At 44.9% G+C, this 18102-nt stretch overlaps 1 protein-coding gene across 1 annotated transcript in view; it reads right to left on the minus strand.

Moving 5' to 3' along the window:
• DISC1 (DISC1 scaffold protein) overlaps positions 1–11573 on the minus strand; it is a 393796-nt gene extending 382223 nt beyond the window's left edge. The window contains exon 1 of the mRNA XM_027596855.2: positions 11438–11573. Coding sequence (XP_027452656.2) covers positions 11438–11495 — 58 coding nt within the window. The 5' untranslated portion in view covers positions 11496–11573. The remainder of the gene's footprint in view (positions 1–11437) is intronic.
• Positions 11574–18102: the final 6529 nt, after the last annotated feature.

Genomic DNA, 18102 nt, shown 5'->3' on the forward strand with positions numbered 1-18102 from the left:
GAGCTGATGAATTAGGAAGAGGCAGGCCTTCCTCAGCACAAGGGCCCAGCCCGGGTGTCGGCCCCACTCACCCCTCCACTGGGACACTGGGGACATCGCCCTCCCACCTAAAGACTGCAGCCCACTATTTTAATTTGCTACTGTTTTCCTCAGCCCTTTGTGTATGTTATTTCATGTAATGCTCACCAATGATCCTACAAAAGAAGCATCATCACTGCCCAGCTTACAGATGAAGGGACTATACTTAGTAAGTGACAGAACTGCTGTTAGAAATTTGAAATCTAGTAAGAGCCCACCAATAATAATTCTAATAATAATAATGCAAGTGCCCACGATGAGACAGACACTGTACTCAGATCTTTACTCATATGACCACAGACAGTTCTCATCACAGAAGGATGTGGCTAGCAAAGAGCTCACTGCTACAGAGCCTGAGCACCAGGGTCTAAGGCAAGTGCCACACCTGCGTGCTAGTGCCCAAGGCATGTGCACTTGACCCCCAGCCACCGAGAACGGCATCCTTTCATTTATTTATTTTCTGTCTGAGTTACTGCCTCTCTCAGAGGAGGCCTAAGCACAGTCAGATCTGATGGAACAATGAGACTGCATAGGAATCTCTAAAGCTGGGATTTCCTGTGGGTTTTTCTATTGGTAAAACAAAAAGCCCCTTTGACTCTGGCTCTTTTGGGGTTCCAGGGAACAAGCTGGCATTATCTTTGCTCTGAAGGGCCTTTGAATCCCACACTCATTGCAGACAATGCTGAAAGAACACCCAAAGGATCAGCCAACGGGCCTGCCCAGTCCCCAGCCTCACAGAAGTTCTCCCTCCGTGGAAACAGCTCCCAGCGACGGCGCTACAAATGTGCAGGGGTCAGCGAGGCTCGGCACGAAAGCAAGCAGCCAGGTCCCGCTCTGTCCCCGTGTGCTCTCGGGTTGGGTTCATTTTCATAATGGTTTTATTAAATAAATGTGAACCATGATTATTTCTTCCCTGGAGCCAAAACACCTGAGAAGCCAAGAGAGTGAGCAAACTCTGAGTTTAGAGAGAAAGGCAATGGTAGGCCCGGTGCCGAGCTGAACTTCTTTTAAGGTTAGAATGCCCTCTTTGGGTATGAAATGATATCAGCAGGAATGGTGAATTTTCTGCAACAGGAGAGGCAAACCATCAGAGAAGAAACCAAAACGCAGAGAGCTTACATTTCATACAGATGAAAATTTTATAAAAACAAAACCAAAATTAAATTACACCTCGAAAGAGCAAAGATTGACGGGATCAGGACCAGCATTCCGTTTGCAGAGCTAACCCGATATGCTCTGACAGGCAACCTTCACTCTCCATGATACATTTAGGATTAATCACCCACGCAAAGCCTTATCACAAGCAACTCTAGAGTACTCAGAGCCCAAGACAGCATCACACAGGCCGAAGGACCCGCTCCCCTTGATTACGAGTGGTGGGCATTTCAGGGGGCACCTTGACGGTTTCAACCCTCTCCCCTGCAGGCCTGTCAATGACAGCGGTCGTCCTGTGCTCCCTCTGAGACCAGCACAGTCTCTGGAGCCCGGGAAGCATACAGCATAAGGTATCATTTGCCCCCGGGTTGCAAAATGTGGCAATAAAGGATTCATCCAAGAGGCAGCCTCAAGAGAAGAATCAAAACTAGTGCAAGACAGTCTACACAGCCTGGCCCTCCCAAACTGCTAGGCGAAGTACAGAGATTCCACGTGTCAGACCAAGAATCGAAAACCAGGGAGGCATGGTGAGCGCACAGTCTTGGAAGCTGAGTACAGGAACCTCCCCACCCCCAGAGCGGACTGCCAGGGCGGCCTCGTAGCGGAACCATCTGCACTCCTGCTGGGGAAGTGTGCTCAAGCCGGACTGGACAATACACCCTCCGTAAGATCTTGTTCCCATCCTCCCTGCCACACCTCTCGTGTCCCTCTGCCCACTCCTTGTGCAGCGCTGGGCTTGGTGATAGCTGATCAGCAGCCCATCTCAGAAATAGTAGCGATGACCCAACCAGCTAAGAATTGGAAATGGAGGAGGAAGGAGGGGGCAGGGGGAGAAGAAGCAAAACTACAACAACTAAGTACAAGTTCGTGATGCATCATCTAGAATTCCAAAACCCCGGAGTATCTGTCTGAGAACCACAAGCTTTCTTTCCTTCATCTTGCAGCCATCTGATCTGACTGAACGTCATACAGTGGCAAACCTCGCATGCACAGATGCAAAGCAATCAAGGGTCTTTATTTATTCCACTTAGTTCTGGAAACAAGTATCTATTTTGCCACAGAAACACAAATGTGACTTAGTTAAGGGATCGGGGATCTGGATTAGGGTGTGAAGGACAAGCTACAAGGCGAACTGAGATCATAGGGTGGACTGATATTAGGAACAGTATCAGCAAGTTTATAAAAAAAGCAATTCTAGACACACAAATATTATAGATTGTGAAGAGCTCTTATATAAATGATTTGACCACAATTTTACACTGAGGGCCTGACCTCATTCCCCCCACCCCTTTCTACAAGGGAGGACACTGAGATCCAGAGAGATTAAGGGACTGGCCCAGGGTCCAACCCTTAGTCGAGTACCCTTTCCATCTGGCCGCCTGACCAATCATGGTTCGCCATCACTTTATCCACAACAGGTAACGTGAAGTATTTCGATCACAATTTAAATGAAATTTGCCTTGGCAATGCACTCTGCGCATCTGTCTGATGTTTCAGGAATTCACAGTACGTCATGATAAGTGATGAACGTCGTGAGCAACAGAAGGTAAGCGGTGCTGGGAGCAGTAGCAACGCCAAGCAAGGGCAAAGGTTGGCTTCGGGGATGCTGCAGCACCCACCCCCCATGCTTCACAGTCTTCCAAAGCCACTCCAAATTAAAGTCATGGCAATGAGCTTTGATATGGGCAGCTGACATTTTTCTCTTCGAAATGTGTAAATGGAAGCACCTTTAGAAGTTTTCACCACTTGTATTGATATTATAGTTGTGCCTGCATGTAAAAGCAACTTTAATTCGTTCTTTTAAGATTTATTTATTTGAGAGAGAGAGAGAGAGAGAGCACGTGCCCATGCGTGGGGGGGAGGGGCCAAGGGAGAGGGAGCTAGAAACTTCAGCAGACTCCCCACTGAGCACAGAGCCTAACCCAGGGCTTGACTCGGGGCTCTACACAGGGCTCTACACGGGGCTTGATCCCATGATCCTTATATCATGACCCAAGCCAAAACCAAGAGTCGGACGCTTAACTATGCTACCCAGGTGCCCCCATGTAAAAGCAACTTTAAAACAAGTGCCCTACCCTCTCCTGGCTAATGCAACCACTGCCGAAGGTTCTCCATGTAGGTGGCAAGAGACACCACTGGTTTAGGAAGCAATTCTCCTAGATGCCATGGGGGCTATGTTACACATGCTACTTTAAATCAATGCAACTCAATAAGTCTTTATTCCTACCTCAGGTCTAACAGAAATGATAAGAAGATAAATAAGACTAAGCCTCAAGAAATTGAGCCCAGACTAATGCAAAGGCATAACCAAAAGAGTGTATTTCTCTATAGTAAATTCATGGTTGACTCACCCCTTCCCCAGGTCTGTGATGATTAATAATTGTTCATTTTATTGGAAAAGGCAGTCTCCAAATTTGAATGGAATATTGTTTAAAGGGGGAGGGGATCGTTTGTTCATTAAAAAGCAGGATACAATGTGAGCATAAATTCATCCCAAGATTAGCCTAAGATAAAGCAAACCCCTTGGAACATCTCACTGTATTTCCACTGAGCCCCATTTTAGCTCAGCAAAACAGAGGTAATATCAATGCCTTTTCTTATATATCACATTATGCTTTTCAAAAAAGTTTCTATAACAATTAATATTTGAATAAATGTGCTAGATAATCCCAAATCAAAGAGTTAAGAAAATATAACCGTTGGATTAGAATTATAGAATTTGTCCATTTTTCCATTCAAATTACTATTGAAGTCAGGTAAAGAAAGACACACAAAAGCCACATGGTTGGGAAATAGTTCAGAACTCATCCTACAATCCCCAAGGCCAACGGGCTATCTGGGTAGAGGATGAGATCATGAGTGCTGAATCAGCGTGAGACACTCGCCTTCATCACGGTCCCCAGACAGCTGGAGGGAAATGTGTGTCCTCACAACAGAGCTGCCTGAGAAGAGAACGTCGATGAAATTAAGCAAACACAACACCACAGCCAGGAAATTAATGCAGTTTCTACAGATGAAGAACTAAAATGTCTCCCCTAGAAGAAGAGCAGCACATTTTATATATATAAGCATGAGAATCAATACTCGAGTAAGTTATCTTCAAAATTATTATACCTAGAAATAAACCCTGCAATTGATAAATTATAAATTAAAGGATTCCTCCTTTCTTCTTCCCCCTATCCATCCCTCCACTCTGTATAACATTCACTGGGCATCTACTAGGTGCTAAAGTGGCCAATCATTCTGATGAAACAACATCCAGAAACTTCACAAGAATCAATTCTCTTTTCTCCACTGTAAGCTTCTCAAGGGTATGGACCTATTCTACATTCTTTCTTACCTTAAATGGCTACCACCGAGTCTGGCAATGTGGTTTGTGCATCTCAATAAACATTTGAACTGAACTGAACTTCTAAAACTCTTGACTGGTTTTGAAAGGTATAAAAATAACAGATGTGGTGAATCTACATACGGGATGAGTCTGTCTAAAAATAATAGAGTCTAATTCAATTCAGTGAGAGTGGAGTAAACCGTAAGCATACTACACAGATGAGGGGGTAAGGAAATAAACCAGACTAGAGAATCCCAAATCAAAGAGTTAAGAAAATATAACAGTTGGATTAAAATTATAGAATTTGTCCATTTTTCCATTTTCCCAAACTCTTTCATGAAGGAGTTTACAGCAGAGTCAGAAAAGCAGGTTAAAAACATAACAAACTGTAACAGAAGAAGAGGGATGAAGGCGTGAGAAGTTTTACTGGCTAGATCTTAGGTGAGGGATAATATTTTGATGTGTAGAGATGGGGGAGGGAGGGAAGAGCACAGATTCCATAATATTCTTGGGAGGCAGAATAATGTGTGCAATAAAAGAGTCAGAATGTCAGTTTTAGGGATTCAGGGGCCAGTTTATGGAAAGCCTGGCAAGGAATGCTAAGAATTTGCTTGGGGGACAATGAGTCTTTGCACAGAGTAATAGTAACCGAATCATGTCTGTGCTTTGGGAAGATTACCATGGCAGCAGCGTGAGGCTGACTGCGAGGATTTCTGGAGCAGAGAAATCCTGTTGCAATGAGTGTCAAGACTGGGAAGACATAGGGAAGCCCTGAGATGTGCTCCAAAGAAGCATCCTAAGAGTGGCTGCTAGGCCCCAAGGGTTGTCTTCCAGCACTTGGAAAGAACACCAGGCTAGGCTACATCTTCCCTCTAGACTGGATGGTCCATGAGGACCATCTAATACATCTTTAAACACCAAGCTGTGCACACCACAGTGCCAAGTGCAGAGTACATTAAAAACATTCTTGAATTAACAAATAAATGGATAAGCTAATGTCTCTGGAAGAGAATTCTATGAGCAGACAAAGGGAAACAAAAAGATTGATAGTCAAGGTGGATCTTAAACGATCTTAAAAGTAGATCCTAAAAGTTCTCATCACAAGAAAAAAATGTTGTAACTGTGGCGAAGGATGTTAATAGACTTATGTGGCGACCATTTCACAATACCTACAAATATCAGATCATTATGTTGTACCTCTGAAATTAATATAATGTATGTCAATTCTATCTCAAAAAAAAAGTCAAAGTAATTTAAGGCCTCCAAATCTACTGTCTGAATTGAATGTGGATTATCTCTGCCCAAGGACAGCTGTCTCATATTTCACTCTGCCTGGCCTGTGGCTATAAAGAAAAGCATTAGGGAAATATCAAGAATCATGACGAGAAACACAAACTTTTCTCATTAGAGGATTTGTAATTAGAAAACAGCTTTTGCAATTCTAACTGTCCAGTTTTTTAGAAACAGGAGAATCCAATTTATCTCTATATTTACGTCTTTTCTCATTTCACCCCTGTAAAATAGTCCTCCTTTTCCCATCAGTGCTTGAGTAAGTTGAGGCATGCATTCACTTGTAAATGCCAAACATATGCATTCTCCTGTGTCATAAATCAAGCCTGATAATTATGTCAAACCATCTAATCAATCCACTCACAAATTAAGAGACAACAGGTATGAAAAAGAACAGTTAGGTTGGTGTCCATGTCACAAAACTAAATTTAACTTCAGGTTCCACATTCAGGAAGAAATTCACTCATTAAATTGGAGAAATTTCACCTTTCAACCTATGAAAGCAATTAGTCTCCATGTAGGGCTACCAGTCAAATGCATGTTTCTTTTCCTGGTCAATTTGTTTGCCTGAATGAACATGATCATGTTAATGATTAATATCAATCCTCGATATGTGCAACCCTGGGGAGTTGAAGTACCTATTGCGTTCAGGCAGCTAACTGCAGGGGGCTGTCTAGGCCTCTTGAAATGAAATCACCTGGGGGGATGGTTCAAAATGTGCAACCTCAATGAGCAAGGAAGAGGAAATTCACACAGTAGCTCAAATCCTGCAGGACAAAAATCACAGAATCCCAGAGCTATAAGGGTTCCCACAAGTCACCCAATCCAGCCTTCTTCCCCACAGGCAGACTCCCCCACTGCATTCAACCACAGAAATCACCCAACACCAACTTAAATGCTTCTGATGGCAAAAAAAAAAAAAAAAAAAAAAAATCACTGCTTTCCAAGGCAGCCTATTCCAAAATACATAAATCAATAACAATTTAGTTTGGTTCACTCGATATTTTTAAACAGTGATGAATTATGCCAAACTACGGAATGAAGCAAAGTTTAACAGCTTAACAGCTCTCAGTAAGAGAAGAGGACCCAGATTCTAATACTCACTCTTCTGACATTCCTCACCTTTTCCACCTGTCAACTAAGCAGGCCAGACTCTGTGACCTCTACTGCCACTCACTGTCAGTAGTCTCTGATATATGACTTATCCTCAGAGATTGCTATCTCGTACCTCAAGTTTACTGTCTTAATTGTATTTCTCTGAGAGTTCAGACGGATCTGCAAATAAAGGGAAAAAGTCCTACCATGACAGGCAAATGTTAAGAGTTTGAGCAGGGAGAATTTTGTCCATGTATTTAAATGGATGAGCACAACACAATGTGGCTGGGAAACTAACCTGAAGTTGACAAGAGAAAGATAATGTAAGCCTCTTTATTCCAATTACTTCATTTGCGACCAGGTCTCCTGCACCTACAACTACCATTTTATTGACCAAAAATATATTTCTTAGCATCTGCACTTGGTAAATGCACTTGTCAGTGCCTCACCTGCCAGAAATCAAGAGGTTTAACCAATTGATCTTTTGAAACTTCATCCAGCAATCAGTTCTGTGATTCTGTTTATAACACCTGACGACTAGTGACCCTAGTGATTACAGGAAGCCCCCCAATCTCTACCATCCATTTCTGAGCCACGACAGTAGACAAGTGACCAAAAGGAAGGAGGGCGGGGTGAAAAAAGCAGACACCAAACCAGTGATCATGTCAACTGCTGAGCACAGCATGTGGGCTCCTGACTGCCTTCCAAAGCCAAATATCTATAATATTCATTGGGCAGCCACAATTCTTTCCCACTTCCACTTGTTGTGAAAACTTGGAAACCGATTGCAAAGTCTGTCCAAATAAGCAGCTGGTAAACTGATTTCAAAAGAAAAAAAAATGGATTCAGGATGGTGAGAGCATCTGTGGCAGGCATTTTAAAAATTGCATGATTGTTGCACAAAGGACATTCGCTAAAGAATTTTTCCCACAAAGACATTAACGTCAAGAACAAACAACATAAGACTCCCAAAGGCTGAAAGTCTTACATTACTAAATGGTGCTGGCTGAAAAATGACTGGCCACAAGTGGCCCAGGCTGTACCAGAGGGGACCGTCCCCACCCCCCAGAGTGGCAGCCAAAGGCATCTCTGGAAGCAGGGCTCTCCGCTTGCTTTGCATGAGAACCCAGTATATAAACTGAATTATTATCATCATTATCAAAACAATTATTCTAATTTTAATAACCCCAATCTAAAAACGTCACCTATTTTTATACTCAAAATCTTTGTTCTATGCTGGATTTTAGATCTTATTATTTCAAGATCGCCACTGTACCCTCTCTTGGCTCTGAAGGTCTTTCATCGAACTATGACCAAAACCACAGTAAAACTCAAATATCAGCAACCTAATTTCTAATCCTTCCCAATCAAAATTTTCAGATTTTCTTTCAAGGAAAAGTTTTAATGCACCTAATAAATTTTGGCTTGTTTCCTAAATTGATGTCTGGAGGTTCGAGCAATGAGCAAGTATTATTTTTTTCATTCAACAAAATAATAATAGTTTGCATCCCATTTTTAAAATAGATAAAATTGGGGACGCCAGGGTGGCTCAGTTGGTTAAGCGTCTGCCTTCAGCTCAGGTCATGATCCCAGGGTCCTGGGATCGAGTCCCTCATCGGGCTCCCTGCTCCGCAGGAAGCCTGCTTCTCCCTCTGCCTCTGCCTCCCTCTCTCTCATGAATAAATAAAGAAAATCTTTAAAAAAATAAAATAATAAAATAAAATAGATATAAATTGATGAACATAGGACAGAAACGGATTACAAGAACAGAGATGTCAAGCTATTTGCCCGCATTGATAGGATTACAGTGATTTTTAATGTTCTTTTTCTTGTTTGTTGTTGTCTGTGCTCCCTGTAATGAGCGTGCTTTGCTTTTGGAAGAAGAAAAGAGAATAAGAGAACTTTCATTTAGGAAATAAAGGAATTTGGAATTGTTTCTGCAGCAGAGAGACCTGGCATCCACTCTCCCTCAAGTGCACAGACTTTCTCTAAAGGTCCGTTTCCCTCTGGGGGCATCTCAGGTAAGCAGTGACATCCCTGCAGAAATATGGGGGGGGGGGGGGTCCCAACCCTGCATGTAACCGTGACACAGAAAGCCTCAATTCCAGTTTATACCTCTTGTACCACCCTAAGGGTTCTGGCAAACTGAAGTGTTAAAACATGAATTCAGATTTCATTCAGTCTGAGATTTGCAATGAATCCTTGAGATATGTCCTTTCAAGATTTTAATGTCTTTTTTCTCTGCAAATTTCCACTGTTTATTTGTGCAAGAAAATAGTTTAAATGGGATTTTGAATAGGGATGAAAAAATTAAGATTATGTCAAAGTCTCATCTGCCAGGGCTAACACTTCACTCATATACACACATATATGTAATTTTTTAAAGTAATCTCTATGCCCAACGTGGGGCTTGAACTCACAACCCTGAGATCAAGAGTCGCCTGCTCTACTGACTGAGCCAGCCAGGCACCCCCACTCATATTTTGGAATCTGTAAATATGTTAGGCTATATTAGCTCCTATAATCTAACACAGGTCTACTCTGAACCACGGCTTGTCACCGTAACTTCAATTTGGCCAGTGGTTGAGAACACACTTGTGAGAGGCACTCACCCTAGGGTTCTAAATCCGGCTTTACCTTAACTGCTACGTGACCTTGGGAAGGAGGCAGAATAGCCCTGCATCTCCGTTTTGTACAGGAAAAATGAAGATTCTAAATATCCACCTCACAAAGGCTTAGTGCGGATTTCATCAGAGGGATTCCTAAGAGAGTGCCTGGCACAGTGTAGGCTCTAAAAAGTTGCCGATGTTATTATTCCCTGCTGGTAGTAGGGATGTCTTATATTTGCGTAGTGACTCATACTCTTCAAGGCACTTTCAGATCTTTTACCTCATTTGATCTTCAGGCAACTCTCTCAGTACAAAAAGTAGTAATTACTGCCCCCACTTTTCTCGTCGTTGGTCTTTTTTTATAAACAGCTGAGGAAACTGAGGCCCAAGGTTACAGAGCTCAGAAAGCAGATCCAGGCTCTTTTTGATCAGTAGCACAAGTCCACAACTAAACCTCCAAAGGCTTCAGGTGCCATGCTTGAATATAATCAAATTAAGTCTCTCTTAAAATACTCCATCACTGGGGTGCCTGTGTGGCTCGGTGGGTTAAGCATCTGACTCTTGATTTCAGCTCAGGTCATGATCTCCGGGTGGTGAGATAGAGCCCCCACTAGCTCCCATTCAGTAGGGTGTTTACTTGAGATTCTCTCCCTCTCATCCATCCCCCTCTGCCCCTTCCCCCTCTAAAATAAATCTTTTTTAAAAAAATAAAATAAAATACTCTGCTATTTATAACTTAATCAAATCAAACTGGTATTTCCACATCACTCCAAATTATTTAGGTTTTGCTTAGGAAAAATAGGAACTAAGGTTAAAGCTTACTGTATATCTCAGGCACTGGACTAAGTGCTTCACAACCAATGCCATACTTAAACCGCATAACAAGCCTACGAGGTAGGCACCGACAGTGTCCACTTTACAAATGGGGAAACTAAGGTATGACTAAGTCCAGGACTGAGATGCAGGCCCACTGTCTCCAACTCTCAGCTCTTAGGACTCTGACATTATCCAAACCTCATTTGTCTAACTAAGACACATTAAGGTTAGTAGCGTCCCCTTTTACATTTGAGGAAACCAAGGTTCCAAGATGTGACGGGATGTGTCTAAAGTTACCCGACCCTCTTCTGGCTCAGCAAGGACACAACCCAGCACCCCCTGCCTCCAAATCTCATTCCCTTCCGAAAGTCTCAAATTCCTCTGCATATATTTTAACGGTGAGATGGCAGAAGTCCTGTCGTCCTTGAAAAGCAACAATCCACTTAAAGGCCTCCGTGTCAACACTGAGAGTTGACAGCGTGACCCGCGCGCAGGGCGGTGGAAATGGAGCGGTCTCTCCGGAGCCGGGCTGTGGGCGGTACCGTCGCCAAGTCGGAAGTGGGAGGTGAAATTGTTTGCAGAGCGGCCCCTTGGAGAGGTGCCAGCACTACGTTCCCTATCCCACCCCCAACCTCCTCCCTCCAGGTCCCTGATGGGGTGGAACCCGAGATTCAGCTGAGCGTCAGGACGAGGGCGAGGGTGAGGGTCCCGGCACCGATCAAACGCCAAGCCCTTGACGCCTTCCTCCGCCGCCGGGACCCGCCGAGTGCAGCGGATCCGACGAGCGCAGTTTCGAAAAACAACCGCTTGCCGGGATCCCAGTTCAGTCCTAGAGGAGGGACCTGGCAGCCCAGACCCACGCCTCTCTTAACCCGGCACGCCACGCGCCGTGCCTCGGTTTCCCTCGCCTCGAAAAGGGTACACTTGAACCCAAGATGGGAACAGAGGCACACCTCCAGACCTACACGATTTCCAGGAGGCAGAGCGCGCCCTCCCTTCCTGGATTCCTCCCACCAGCCACCCCGGCCCCGGCCCCGCCGGGCTGCGGTGACAGCGCCCCTACCTGCTCGGTGGCCCCCGCCGCCCCCGGCCGGGACGCCTTGAGGTCCCCCGCCCAGCATGCGCCCCACCGGCTCCTCCAGCTCTTCGGCGGTGGGCAGGCTCCGTGCGCCCCGAGGCCCGCGGAGGGGGGAAGCGACAGTGAGCTGGACGGGAAGTGGGGAGGGGGGCGACGAGGAAGGGGGAGGCTCCTTCCTTCTCCGCGAGGCGGCCGGTTTCCTTTCCAGCCTCGGCCCCTTACACACTCAGAGGCGCGCGCGCGCACACACACACACACACACACACACACACACACACGCCCGCGCGCGGTTGGGGACGGCAGCGCACAGCCCGTCTCGGGGAGAAAGTTTGCCGTTCGCGCTCTCGCTCATTTCTGAGCGCACCCGAGAGGGGAAGTGCTGTGGGGGGAACGCTTGTACAGGGAAGGAGACTGGCAGCCCTTTGGGGTGGGGTCTGCGAGGGCACCTCCCAGACGCGTGATTAGGGAAGTGACCTGAGGGTTGATGGAAGAGATGGGGGGGGAGGGGGATGAGCAGGTGGGGAGAAAGTGGGAAGAGGGCAGGCCACACCAGGAAAGAGATACGCAGAGAGTTGCTCAAAAATGAAATGGGAATCCAACTTTCTGAATCTTCTGGCAGAAGTGGACTGGCCTCAGAGCCCCTCCCCCGCGTTGGGCAGCCAGCCCAGGAAGCAGGCTGTGGTCCTTGCGGAGCTCTTAGGCGCCCTGACTTAACTCCTTCACCCCTTCTGTTTGGTTCACTCAAAGAGGCTACTGGAGCACCCCCACCCACCCACCCACTTTAGAACCTGCCAGAAATGGGTCTTGTCCTTTAAGGAGCTCACCGCCAGCTGGGAACATAAACATGTGCATAAAACTAAGTAACAATATACCTACCAAGAACCAGAGGCTTGGCATAAAAAAAAAGTTGCAGAATTTGGGGGGTAAAAGAGTATTTAAAGAAGTGTCAAGAAGCCTTTCTGGAGGAAAGGGAAGGATCTGGCTAGAAATAGAGGGCCTAGGTGCCTCAAAAGATAAGACCCTTATGGGGGCAAACACATAGATGTGCTTGCAAGTCAACGTGTTTGGGGACAGAATGAATATGAGCATGGATATTAAGGATGTGGGCAAACAGTGAAAGGAACATAAAGTTGGATGAGGCTGAATTTAATGATACAGACCACTAAATGGAGATCTAGATTCAGTGATTTAGTTTGAGAGATTAGAAAGGATCCTCACAGTTTGTTTGGTTAGTGGACTGAAACATGGACCAAGAGGTGACCTACACCAAATGCTAGAGGTGGCAAGGCCAGACTGGTGTTGGTACACTGTAAAGAAACTCTCCAAAGGCTTAGGGAAATCGGAATATTGGAGGGAAATTATCATGTAAGGCCTGCTCACCCACTCTGGAAGGGTCCTGAGGACACACCTTTCACCATGACTCTGGTAAGTAGCTTTGTGACCCAGCATCCTTGGTCACTCTTCTCTGTGGGTCAGAAATTACAGTGGGAACTGCAACCACTGAACTGGGACCCTTCGATGCAATGGGGATGACTGGATCCCAGGGTGGCAGGGGCCAATGGTGGCAATGAATATCCAAAGGTAAGGGGGGGGGGGGTGTGGTTGATGATGGTGTTCCTAGAAGTCAAATAGATGGGAAGTCTACTAAATTCTTACTTGATCTGTATAAGCATAAAAGTTCTAGGTCAAGTGAACAAAAGCTTAACTTGCTTTCAGGTTAAAACAGGAGAGAGCCAGGCCTTCAATCAATTCCCAGACTTGAGTCAGTTTACAGATGCAGAACTCCTCGAATGAAGGAAAAAAAGACCTGGAACACTGGTACTCTTTCCCCTAGCCTTCCCCAGAGGGACATGAGGCCTTTTACCAGGATGAACCTGCACTGGGGAAAAGGAAGTCATCCAACCTTTCAGGAGTGACTGGACACTGGCTCTGAACCAACACTAATTCCGGGGAGCCCAAACCATTGCTGGGTTCCACCAATCACAGTAGGGGTTTATGGAGGTCAGGTGACGAGAGTTTTAGACACCCCTCTCACAGCGGGTATCCGCTCCCATCCTGTGGTCATTTCTCCAGTTCCAGAATGCATAATCAGAACAGACATACTCAGCAACGGGCAGAGTCCCCACATTGGTTCCCTGGCCTGTTCAGGGAAGGCTCTTATGGTAGGAAAGGCCAAGTGGAAGTCACGACAACTGTCTCTATCTAGGCAAAGAGTCAACCAAAGCAATACTACATTGCAAGAGGGGCTGATGAAATTAGTGCCACCCTCAAGGACCGGAAGGAGGCAAGGTGGCAATTCCCACCACACCCCCATTCAACTTGCCTATATGGCCTGAGCAGAGCACAGATGGATCTCAGAAAATGACCATGGATTCTCATCAGCTTAACCAGGTGGCGATTCCAATCGCAGCTGCTCTACCAGATGTAGTTTCATTGTTTGAGCAAATTAACACATCTCCTAGCACCTGGTATATGCAGCTATTGATCTGGCAAATGTTTTTTTCTCCATACCTGTTAGTAAAGACCACCAAAAGCAGCTTGCTTTCAGCTGGCAAGATCGGCAATACACCTTATTGTTCTCCCTCGTGGTATACCAGCTCTCCAGCCCTACATCAGACTGTAGTCAAGCAGGGACCTTATCGCCTTTCCCTTCCACAAGACTTCATGCTGGTCCCGTGTGTTGATGACATGATGCTGACTGGACCTAGTGAGTGGGAAGTAACAACTCTAGCCTTGTTGGTGAGACATTTGCATGTCAGACAGTGAAAACTAAATCTGCCAAAAGTGTAGGGGCCTTCTATCTCAGTGGGTTTTCTAGAGGTCCACCAGTGTGGGGCATGCCTTCTAAGGGGAAGGGGAAGTTGTATTTGGCCCTTCCTACAACAGCAGCAGCAACAACAAAAAGACACAACACCTAATGGTCCTCTTTGGGTTTTGGAAGCAACATATTCCTCAACTGAGGTGCACTCCTCAAGCCCATTTGCCAAGTTGCAGCTTTGAATGGAGCTCAGAACAAAAGAAGGCTCTACAGCAGGTCCAACCTGCCATGCACGCTGCTCTGGCTCTGTTCAATGATGAATCCAGCAGATTCAATGATGCTTGAAGCGTCGGTGGTGACAGAGAAGCTGATGAAGGCTTTGTCAGGCCTCTATAGGTGAATAACATCACAGACCTTTAAGATTTTGGGGGAAAGCCCTGCCATCCCCCTGGATAACTAGTCTCATTTTGAGAAACTGCTTCTGACTCACTCCTGGGCCTTTGTAGAGACTTAGCCTTTAACTGTGGGCCACCATGTTACCATGCAACCTGAGCTACCCATCATGAACTAGGTGTGGTCTGACCTACAATCTATAAATTTGGACATGCACGGTGCACTCCATCATCAAATGGAAGTAGTGTATATGATACTGGGCTCAAGCCAACACTGAAGGCACAAGTAAGTTACATGAGGAAGTGGCCCAAATACCCAAGGTCCCCACTCCTGCCACATTACCTTCTCTCTCCTAGCCTCTATCTGTGGCCTTATGCCGAGTTCCCTGTAATCAGCTGACTGAGGAAGAGAAAATTCAGGCCTGGTCTACAGATGGTCCTGCACTATATTCAGACACTACCCAAAAGTAGACAGCTGCAACACTACAGCTCCTTTCTGGAACATCCCTGAAGACAGCGATAAAGGAAAATCATTCCGATGGGCAGAACTTTGAGCAATGAACCTTGTTATTCAGTTCACTTGAAAGGAGAAATGGCCAGAGGTACAAATGTATGCCAATTCATGGACTGTGGCCAATGGTTTGACTGGCTGGCCAGAGATTTGAAAGAAACATGACTGGAAAATTGGTGACAAGGAGATCTAAGGAAGAGGTATGTGGATAGACTTCTCTGAGTGGGCAAAAAAACGAAGATATTTGTGTTGCATGTGAATGTTCATCAAAAGGTGACCTCAGCAGAGGAGGATTTCAATCATCAAGTAGGTAGGATGACCCATTCTGTGGATGCCAGTCAGCCTCTTTCCCAGATACACTTAACATTGCCCAATGGGTTCATGAACAAAGTGCCCACGGTGGCAGGGGATGGAAGTTATGTGTGGACCCAGCAACATAGACTTCCAAGCTCAGTATGGTCAGTGCTGAATGTCCAACCTGCCAGAACAAATGATAGGACACCATTAGCCACGGTGATCAGCCAGTTTGCTACTTGGTGGCAGATTGATTACATTGGACCTCTTCCATCATGGAAGGGGCAGCATTTTGTTCTTACTGGAATAGAGACTTGACACTGAATACAGATTTCCCTTTCCTGCTTCTGCCAAAACTACTATCAGAATTCCTTATCCATACCACACTACTTCTGATCAAGGTACTCACGTCACAGCAAATGAAGTATAGCAATGGACCCAGGCTCACAAAATTCACCAGTCTTACCATTTTTCTTATCATCCTGAAGTAGCTGGCTTGATAGAACAATGGAATGGCCTTCTGAAGACAGTTAAGGTGCCAGCTCAGTAGCAATACCTTGCAGGGCTGGGACAAGGTTCTGCAGGATGCTGTCTGTATATGCTCTGAATCAGAGTCAATAAACGGTACTGTTTCTCCCATAGCCAGGATTCATGGGTCCAGGAATCAAAAGATAGATATGGGAGTGGGACCTCTCATCAGCCCTACTGATCCACTAGCAAAGATTTTGCTTCCTGTTCCCACAACAGTAAGCTCTGCTGGCCTAGAGGAATTCCAAAGGGACGAATGCTTCTGCCAGCAGATACAACAATTCCATTTAACTGGAAATTGAGCCTGCCACCTGGCAACTTTGGGCTCCTCATGTCTCTGAACAATAGGCCAAGAAGGGAGTTACGGTGCTGGCTGGGGTGACGGATTCTGACTACCAAGGGGACTGCCAGTCCGCAGTGGATATAAGGCAGAGTGTGTCTGCAATACAGGAGATCCCTAAGGGCATCTCTTAGCATTACCATGCCCTGTGATTGAGGTCAATGCAAAACTATCACCACCCAATTCAGGCAGAGCTACTAATGGCCCAGACTCTCTAAGAATGAAAGTTTTGGTTACCCTACCTGACAAGGAACCATGACCAGCTGAGATGCTTTCTGAGGGCAAAAGGAAGGGGTAGTTTAAGAGAACAGTTACAAATACCACCTATGACCAGTTGCAGAACCAAGGACTATAACTGTCATGAGAATTTCTTCCTTATTTTGTAATGACTATGTTTATTTTTTGTTTGGGAATCATTTCAATCCACATAAGCATAACTCATACCCAGATTTCTTAAGTTCTGCCATAGTTTTGGCCTTCATAACACTTCTAATTTTAGTTTTCTTGGTGAGCTCTGCACTGCCTCAAAAAGTAAACTATCCTTTAATGGGTTCAATTAGCATAAATAATCTAAGTTTGTGATACCTGTATCTAATGAAGTACAATATATAATCAACACTGTATCATCTAGAATTGTCAAACTGTTTATGAAAGCCTAAAAAAAACCAAAAGAATTAAGCTATTTTATTTAACATGTAATAGATATTTCTCATAATGCAAAGCTTAAATATTTAGTTTTTCTGATACTCTGATGTATTTCCATAAGCCTTTAAAAGTCTACAGTTTTATAGATACAGTTTTCCACCAGGGAAGGCATAAATATTTTTTTCTCTTTACATGCAACTCTTTAAAGATTTTAAGAGGGTGTTGTAATGACTATTTAATATAGATTAAGGAAGGGAAGAGAACAAAGATATTTGACATATTATTTTATATTTTATCTTTGTTTTCTCCCCTTCCTTATCCATTTACCCTATAAAAAAAGATGCATTAATAGTAATCAAATTTACAATATGCCATTTAAGTTATGGTCTGTGAAGAAGAGTGACTATCACCCAAGGACTATGCGTCTTCTTCCAGGGAAAGGATGGTGCATTTTTGGTTGTACTCTTCATGTCAAGTGGAAGTGTTTTATTAGTGTCTTTATTTGGAAATTAATAAAGGCTTAAGGAGATGCGAATGGGTGTTAAGTTGGTAAGACGTGGATTGTGATGTATGTCTTATGTGTTAATATTGCTAGGCTATGACAGCCAGCCATCTAATCAAATACAAATCTAGGTGTTTCTGTGAAGGTATTTTTGTACATATGATTAGCATCTACAGTCAGCTGACTTTAAGTAAAGAGGATTACCCTCAATAATGGAGGTGTGTCGCATCTAATCAGTTGAAGTCCTCAAGAGTAAAATCGAAGCAGAAAAAAATCTGCCTCAAGATTAAAGCCTCAAACCCTGCCTGAGTTTCCAGCCTTCCAACCTGCCCTACAGATTTCAGACTTGCCAGCCCTGACAATTGCATGAGCCAGTTCCTTAAACTTTGTCTTTTTCTCCTATCTATCTATCATCTATCATCACTTGTCTATTCCAGGAATAGCCTACTCCTTCCTTTGGGAATCCCTCATTGGCTTCCCCCCCTCCCCATCCCTTACGTTAATCTTCCCAGAACTGCATCCTTGGCCTTCTCTCCTTAAGCAGACCTCACACTTGACCTAGCTCATCCACTTCCAAGGGTTCAACTCCCCTGATGCAACTTCAATTGGCATGTCTGACTGCAACCTCTCTCCCAAACTCCAGATTCATATTTCCAGCCTAGACACTCCACTGGTCTCTC

The sequence above is a fragment of the Zalophus californianus genome, chromosome 15 (genome assembly GCF_009762305.2).
Source record: "Zalophus californianus isolate mZalCal1 chromosome 15, mZalCal1.pri.v2, whole genome shotgun sequence".
Lineage (NCBI taxonomy): Eukaryota > Metazoa > Chordata > Mammalia > Carnivora > Otariidae > Zalophus > Zalophus californianus.